Below are 8,906 nucleotides of genomic sequence, written 5' to 3'. Positions count from 1 at the left end.
GGCTACTTAATAATAATGATAATAATAATAATAAAATAACTGCTAGCATTTATATAGCGCTTTAAGATTTGCAAAGCGCTTTTACATGTTAAATAATTTGACTTATTTACAATAAATTTCATCAATAGAAATGGTGATAACAATGTCTGATCTACCTACCTCACAGTGTTGTTGCAAAGGCAAAATAAGGAAATAGATGTGAAAGCACTTTGTCAGAAACTTAAAGGGACCATACAAATACAAGGAGTTATTATTATGTCCATCAGCATGAATAGAGAGGAAGTGTCTGGTTCCCGAATTGAGGATGTTGATTGGATACGAAAAATATAAGAAAAAATAAGAAAAATATATAAGAAAAAACACACATCATGGATGCAACAAAACCCCTCTTCACCTTGAATTGTTTTTTTTTTAAATAACTTTCTAAATTTGATTATTTTTACTTTTTAAAAAATTATGTGGATAAAGCTATTTTGCTTATCATGGTTTCTGTTAGCTATTTAGGAAATGACCTTAAAAAAAAAAGAATATATATATATATATATATATACTCTGACTGAGTTTTCATCCATTAAGCTATGTCAAGGAGCCCTTAAACGTTAGATTCATTTTCCCCCACTCTCTTAAAAAGAAAAACTGTACCACACATCTGTGACCTAGCAACAATATGGTTTGAAATAGTTTCCAGATCAGTGAACTGTGCAATACCTTCAAAAATGGGATGACAAAAGGTCGCAGTGGGAAGTTAGTAGCTTCTTGCAGTTTGGAATGAAATTCTTCAATTGTCAAAGTAGAGTTCTGTAGGATAATATATATATAATATTATAAATACATTTGTTTCTTGATAAAATAGTGAAAACATTTAAAATAAACAATTACCAGAACTGTTACAACACATTGCATAGTAATAAGCAGAAATACACATGGGAAGCAGTATTGACTTAATAAAAATATCTTGACTTGGTAGAAAATAATGCACATTATGATTTAATGCATCACCCATCTCTGAGGCATGTGTAGAGAGGAACTGTATGTTAATATATAATGTTAAACACAACTACATACTGTTCACCATTAGGTAAAGCATTGTTTCATTATGGATGAAATTTGGGCAATTAAGAAAATCTTATCAACACTCCTATCTGGAAATAATACAAACGTGAAAATAGTCAAAGATATAAGAGACTATTTAAAGGGACAGAGGCATGGATTAGATAAGATGACATTTGCCCTATTTAGTTTTAATGGCCAGTGTGACTGCTTGGTAGAAGCCAAAAAGACTGCCTTTCCTACCAAAGTACCCTGGTCTGTGGCTAATTAGCCCCACTGGTGAAACCATAGTGGAAATAAGGCTTAAATCAGGTTAGATTCTTGGCTGAGTCATTCTATTTGACAGAGAAAAGGTATACTCCTTCAATGCCCAAAAACATTCATTTCCCAAAAAAAATTAGGGAAAAAGAATGTTGATAGCTGATTTACTACTAATACTAGGGAAAGGGAGAGTGAAAGGGTGGTAAAAAGAAACATCAGGACCCATACACTACAGAGACTGAAAGTAATACCATGAAGCATTATTTTATTATTGTTATTTTCTTATTGTTCTGACCTGTGATTTCATAGGTTTACAGAATTTAGGGGGAGAAAAATACCTTCTATCAATGCACAACAGCAAATGTTCTGCAAGTTATAATCTTAAGAGTTGCCTGAGGCAATGGGAATTTATTAGACTTGCTCAGGGTATCACACAGCCCGTACATGTCCAGAAGCTTGATAGAACCCAGGTAGTTTTGACTCCCAGGCTAGCACTCTATCCATTATATTATACTAACAACAACAGCAAACCAACAAAACCAAAACTGTGTTCCTTATAAATGTTGTCCTTAGTGAGGGTCAAATATAATTTTTTTCTTCCATGGAAACCAGAAAAATTTACATTTAAACAGAGTTCTCTTGGTTAGGAGTCATCCGGCTCTTAAAAAAAATGAGGGTCTGGTAATCTAAATCCATACACAATAACTTTCCATTTTCTCTTTTGTCTATGTGTACTAAACTATTTAAAAAAAAAAGGTAATAGAAACATTGAGTACTCCTGTAGGGAATATATACACAGCTGATTAAAGGACACAAATGCCTACCAAATATTAATCTGATGTGCACAGCTTTAAAATTAGGGAGAAGGAAGTAGGAATTACCTATTTTATCTATCCCTTCCTTCGTATTCAGTGGACTGTTGTCTAAAACCCAGTCCCCTCATAGCATCTTCTTAAAATGGAACTATTCAGGTTTATCTGACAACTTATTTATTCTATTTGAGAACCACTTGGATTGGTGTTATCTTCAGATACTATAAAATTAGCTTTGGTAATTTGTTTTCACTGAGTAACTTAGAAAAATTATTAAGTTTTCCCAGGAGAAATTTTCTCCAACAATCCTAACAATCAATATGTGAAAGACTAGATGGCAGCTAAGGTAGATTCTGTGATATAAATTTGTCTGTAAGCCAATGTTAACCAAGAATGTATCAACAGATGTACAAGATGGTAAATACATTCTCTATTCCTTATCAAAAAATAAAGAATAGGAACATACTTGAATAAAAAGAAAGTTTGGGATTAGACTTGATGGTGAAATTTTGTTCATGCTCATTTGTTTATAAAATACTACTTTTTTTCCAAGCTCCAAAAATGAACTCTAACTTAATAAAAATAGCTTGCCCATTAGTTAGAAGGCCTGAGATAGGATAGATACGTCTCTGTCCCGATTTCCTTGCTCATGAATATCTATGAGGACTACAATCCCCAAATCTTTGACACTACATCATGGAATCTCAGAGTCAGAAAGGTCCCCAGAGGCCATCCAATCCAAATTGCACCTGAACAAGAATCTCCTCTATAGAGATTTTTTGCAAGACACATCTAATATGGCTTAACCCAGGTCAAGCCCATATAATGAAAGAAGCATTATTTAGTTAAAAGGGCACAAGCCCAGGAGAAAGATGTGAATTTCAGAATCATTTTGGCCATTACATTGCAAACTGATACTGTGACTTTATTCAAGCACAGTTTCCCCTTTTGGTTTTTAAATTGGGAATAATGCCTTAGGTCTCACTAAATTACAGAAAATGACTGTGTATATGAAGAGTTTGGAGAACCTCAGAAGGAAAAGTAGTAAGAGGCCCACTAGTTTAGTAGAAAGATCACTGGAAGAAGTCAGAAGACCAGGGTCCTGTTCCAAGTTCTACCACTTCTTAGCCATGGAACCTTGCACAAGATACTTAAAAGTTCTTGACCCTATTGCTCAAAATGAGAATAATATTCGCAAGTGAAAAATAAAATCAACAAAAACATATGAGAACATGCCTTAAATTGCAAAGGCTCCAGTAAAAGTGGTAACATTATATAAACTTGAGGCATCATTATTAAGAGGTGGTTAGTTTCCAGTGGCATCAATTATATAATTAATCAACATATTAGTAGAATAAGGCTTTCTGTATACTTCTCAGCTCAACTTCATATTTTAATTAGGTATTTTTTCACACTAAGGCCAAAATTTTCCTTTTAAAAGGAGCAGTTAGCCTTGGGATCTAATGCCAACGTATCAATAAACCTTGTATGAAAGGACCTCAATAAGCAAATTATCAACAGGCCCAAATCTATATTTTATTATATTTTATTTTAGTTAGTAGATAATAACCATGATACACATGCATATATACAGAGAGCTAATTCACACTGCATATTTACTTTGGGCTGGAATCAATTATCATATTTTACATATAACTATACTGTGAATAGTGTAAATTCGAATACTGTGATCACTGAGGGATGATTGTTCATTATTCTCACTAATTGGGACCTGGATGTACAAACATACCTCTTTACCAAAAAGAATTTTGTATCATTCCATCTTTATCAGGCAGATAGCAAATGAAGTCATAGACTGGGTTTATATACAATTATATAACTAACACACACACACACACACACACACACACACACACACACGGTCCATTTAGACTTTGGGGCTACATTAACATTGATTTGTCACAGCAAAACCAATTTCACATTCTGAGATATAAACAAACTTCTTTAAAGACCACCATAATAATGAGTTTGGGTGCATCCAATTAGCTATTGTCCTTCACAGGCAGTAGAGAGGGAACAAGTTGTTTGGCATTTGCTTACCACCAATCCTAGTACAAGAGTGCGTACTCTTTCCCCTATTTCTGGTGAAATGTCATTGCCGAACTGCTGCAAGGTAGTAAGAAATCTCTTCAATTTGCTGAGTTGCCTTGCTCCACAGGCTGGTGGTAACTGCTGATTAGCCAGAGAGGAAGAGGAAGAAGAGGAAGGCCCATTGCTAAAGCCATTGGGTGGAGATGGCGCTCCATTCAAAGCTGTGGGTGAATGGCTTGTGCCATTAGTTACTGTCAGAAGCACAAAGCAAGAAGAAAAATGAAAATAAAATTCCGTGGAAAGGAAGTCACAGGTAACTTTATTTCTAGTTGATTTTTATGATGTGAAAAACGTTCTGACTTTTGGTAAAATACTTTGACTTCACAGATACCCCAGGCTGAAATTCTGCTTGATTAAATGGCCTGACTCCTCATAAATAAATACTTCTTATATCCACACAGGCGCTGATAATGAATGGAGTCTGCTACAGAGTGGGGACAGCCTTCGCTCCCATGTGCACATATGCCAACCACCTGAAACATTTCAATCATGGAACAAGCAGCATTTGGATGTCAGCCTTTTGTCATAGGCTTCTATCAATATAACAGGAATATTCTTCTCTAAACGGCTCCTCTAGAAAAAATGTACATTTGGTGGAGACTAAATTTATCACTGAACATTTTTAATCGTGTTTTGTACACACAACTGACAGCTGTGTTTATAAAAACAGGACTTTCAAGTTTTAACCTTCTACCACCCAATTAGAAGGCTATTTTCTCCCCACATATTTCTTTAACCACTTCTTTAGGGATAATGCAAATTTTCTGTAAGATGGCAGAATGCATACTGTATTAATTGAGAATTTATTTCCTGGAGTTGAAATGGGACATACTAATTCAGAGTTGTAATAAGACATAGTATGGATATATGCCAATTTGTTCAATTTATTTCTGATAAAACTGACTTAGGCATTAATGCACTACAAGGACTCTGATAGAAAGAAGGATGCAGGTCTTTAAGGAAAGGGAATGGCAAAATTAATAAATGTTTAAATGGTGACTTGGCAATTATTTGTCAGATGAAGCTACATTGAATTCATCAATCTAGTGCCATTCTGACATTCATCTCAAACAAGGTGCTATAACTGACAGATTATAAGCAATTCCTCATTTATAATTTCTTTTAATACTATCAATACTTTGCTTTCTCCAAATGCGAAGGACTCATGCCTGTTCAAGACCACTAATCCAGATTTTTATCTAAAGATTCATCACTAACTCGCCTAGAAATAACTGCTAAACTTGGGTCCTCAAAACAGTCATCTACATTTCCCTGTGACATTGGAGAACAGCAAACCAAAACAACACAAGTTGACAGCATTACAGCTTGGCACCATTCAAGGTATCTAAATCCTTATAAGTTTTAAAAGGTCTGTTAAATTACATTAAGACATGATGTAAACAGCTTGGGATAGGTATAAAGCCAATTCTACTCTGACAGTTTTGAAGACACTAATACATAAATTCTTTTATTTTTATAGGTTTCTTTCATTCACATGGATTTCATGGCACACGTTCAACAAGTAGTATGATTTTCAATAGACAGTGATTTGTTAGTTCAACAAAATCCTTGACAATCAGAACCTTGGGAAGGACTGAAAAGAGCTACCTACTATGTATTGGAATACATTGGGGATGAGAGGAATTTTCTACTGTCAGAATGTTCTGTACTTCCCCCAGAAAACAGAAAGCAAAAATACTTCCATGCACTGATTCATAAAGTAGAGCCAGAGCCAAACCGGCAGAAGATATCAGAGATCTGAGAAATCTAAATCAAGAAGGATGCTATTTGTTTTAAACTTGACCATGTAATATTCCTATACTTCGCAATGCCCTAATATGATAAAATCGTGTGGCCCCTATTATTTGTAAGAGACTAAAAAAGAAGACCTAATTGGTTTAGTTGGGGGGAAGGGGACACCTGGTACAGATATGAAATGACCTTGGAATGATTTTAGCATATCCCCAAGAATAAAGCAAAGCCAAACAAATCCAAAGGAATAGCAATATACTAAATTGGTTGTTCAAGAATAAGTTACGAGATCAAGATAACCTATGTTTAAAGGTAGGTTTCTAAATTTTAAAAAGTACAACCAAATGAGAGATAATAAAGCAATTAAGAAAAAAGAGATGAACCACAAGTTATTGACCTAAGTCAAAATAGGTATTATGGGGATTTTTTTGGGGGGGGGGATGGTGGGAGTTGCACTATTATATATTATACATTGATGTCGGAGCTTTTGTTTCCCTATCCATGTAAAAAAAAATGCAGAATGAAAAAAAAAAACAGAAGAAAGGAAGAAACTAGGTTAATTACATGTTGTGGGTGTGAATGAACTGCTTCTTGGCGCTCCTTGGGTCGTTGGAGGAGGTGGCATTGTCGGAGGCGTCAGTCGGGATTGTGTCTTCACATCGACAGGTGAGTCTGGCATTGTGGAATGCTTCTCACTGCGATCTGTAAGATACCACAAGGAATATATTATTTTACCTTTTAAGCATAGCAAATCTTCACATGAGGTTAACTCTCCCCACCTCTCGTCCCACCTCCCAATTCCCCTCAAAGAGGCTGTGCCATGAATAAAAAAAGATTGATTTTTTTTGTGGATAAAACAAGCCTATCTACTGAAGCTCAAAAATGGAATTGCATCATCAAAACCTCACTTAAGAAGGTGTAACACAGATGGTAGGCCCTCATTTGTAACTAGGCTATATTATCTTCTATATTTATTTCTGGCACGTGCAGATGCTACCTTGATAGTACTGGATGGGATAACGCAACTTCACTGACAATTTGCAGCCAACATTAGCAAGCAGGAATAAATGGATGAGAAGGAAGGATAGCAATGAATCCCCCTTACGACAACTCAGGAAAAACTAAAGCCTCCTGCTTTGTTGTACAGGTGAGATATTTGTAGGAGTCAGCCTTCTTTGTGACTACTCTCTGTAACACCTGCTGCCGCTGCCATCTTTTGTTTTTAGAGCAGGTTAAATACTCCATGTCTCCTGGACATATTTTCCACTCCAATTTCTTTTCCTGTCCTATTCTAAAAGCATCAATAAATAAATACCATATGCCACATAATGAAAGCTATCTTTTCTTTATTTAGTAGTCATGTGTTTATATGCCATTATTACAGGAGGTTGGTTGCACTACTTCAATTTACAATTTTGATGGAGGCAGGAGGAGGGTACTCGGGGAGGAAGAATGAATCTTAATTCTAAGAAACATGGAAAAGTTAAAGAAAACTCACACTACATGTGGATCAAATAAGAACCTTCTATATCAATAAGAAGGGGAAAAAGATTAGATCCTATTCAGCTGCTTTCCTTGCTCTCCTAGGCTGTTTTGAAGGTGTTAAAGAATAAAAAGATGATTTATCTTGAATATAAAAACATAGTACCCATTGTATAGTAAGTGAACTTACTATACTCTCCCACTAATAAATGCCTCATATCTAATGTTAATCAATAATTAAGGGGAATCTTTCAATAATGCATTTTCCTAAATGATACACCTTTCCTACCAAATGTTAAAGGTTCTCATTAATCTAATTCTATTTTACTTTTATCAATCAAATGTTCTCTGTAAAGTAACAGGTACCCCCATAAACCATATGCCAGAAATATCAAAGAATTTTTATTTTGTAATCTTGCAAATTGCCTAATTGTCTGTAGGGGGAAAATATCCCCAAGGTGTAAAATGCTATCTCTTCTCCTTAAATAAGAACTAATACTACATGTTTAAACTTCATTTTAAAAGCAAAATAACAGAAAATACTGATGGAGAATTATTTTTAAAAAACACTACTACTTTTTTCAGATAATTGTTATTAATTCATTTAGGAGAAATACCCAACATGATCATTATTATTAATAAATGGAAAAGAAAATTCCAGATTTGTAAATTGTGGCCCTTTCACAAAATCACCTCATATTCAGATCACCACAGAATTTTTTTTTCTCAAAGTCCCTTTAGTAATCTTCATTTATGTTGAAATAATGGTAATATTGTATTAGGGAGAGGATATGATGGAATATTCAAATAACCTAACAGTCACAACAATTAATAAAAAAAAAAATTTCATCGCTCTGGTTTATGGCATAAGCAATGCAACTTCAAAGTCCAAAATGTTGACTAAAAGATAGGAAATGTCCTTACAGATTAGTGAAAGTGTATGCAATTGGTGGTAGACGTACATATGAAAAATTTTTTTTATCTTGTTACTTAGATCACAAACTTATCTTCTTATTACTAAGCTAGAGCATTTCATCTACAAAAAATTTATTCTAAATAAATATTCATAGAGGCTAAGCTCAAATTTGCTTCTGCAATAGTTAAATTCATCTCACATTTTACTCACCTCAACCAACCTCAGCAACAAGGGAATAAATAGCTTTCAGCTTATGTTGCAACTGAGGGAAGAGTACAGCAGCAAATACAGACCTTCCTAAATAAAGGCAAATATTTCTGTCATGCCAAGAAAGGAGGGAGAAAGGGAGGCTTGCCAGAGCTGGTTGGGAGATAACAGTGGGAACGGCTGGTCCATCTGGTTTTCATTCTGCTAACACTCATATTGAACTGTTAGAGAAGGCAGTCCAGATACACAGATTTGAAGCACGTGGGTGCACAGACGGGGAAAGGAAGGGGGTGGGGCAAGGCTGAAGGAGAGGG

General features: G+C 34.9%; 1 protein-coding gene across 3 annotated transcripts in view; it reads right to left on the bottom strand.

The window, feature by feature from the left end:
• RUNX1T1 (RUNX1 translocation partner 1) overlaps positions 1-8,906 on the bottom strand; it is a 176,136-nt gene that overhangs the window by 63,211 nt on the left and 104,019 nt on the right. For all 3 annotated transcript variants that reach the window (XM_027856963.1, XM_027856964.1, XM_027856965.1), the window contains 3 exons: positions 6,552-6,689; positions 4,185-4,426; positions 709-798 (listed from right to left, as the gene is read on the bottom strand). In XM_027856963.1, coding sequence (XP_027712764.1) covers positions 709-798; positions 4,185-4,426; positions 6,552-6,689 — 470 coding nt within the window. The remainder of the gene's footprint in view (positions 1-708; positions 799-4,184; positions 4,427-6,551; positions 6,690-8,906) is intronic.

Source organism: Vombatus ursinus, unplaced genomic scaffold, assembly GCF_900497805.2.
Source record: "Vombatus ursinus unplaced genomic scaffold, bare-nosed wombat genome assembly UNPS02011767.1, whole genome shotgun sequence".
Taxonomy (NCBI): Eukaryota; Metazoa; Chordata; class Mammalia; order Diprotodontia; family Vombatidae; genus Vombatus; species Vombatus ursinus.
The sequence above is the reverse complement of the archived record's forward strand: the minus strand, read 5'-3'. Positions and strand labels throughout refer to the sequence as shown.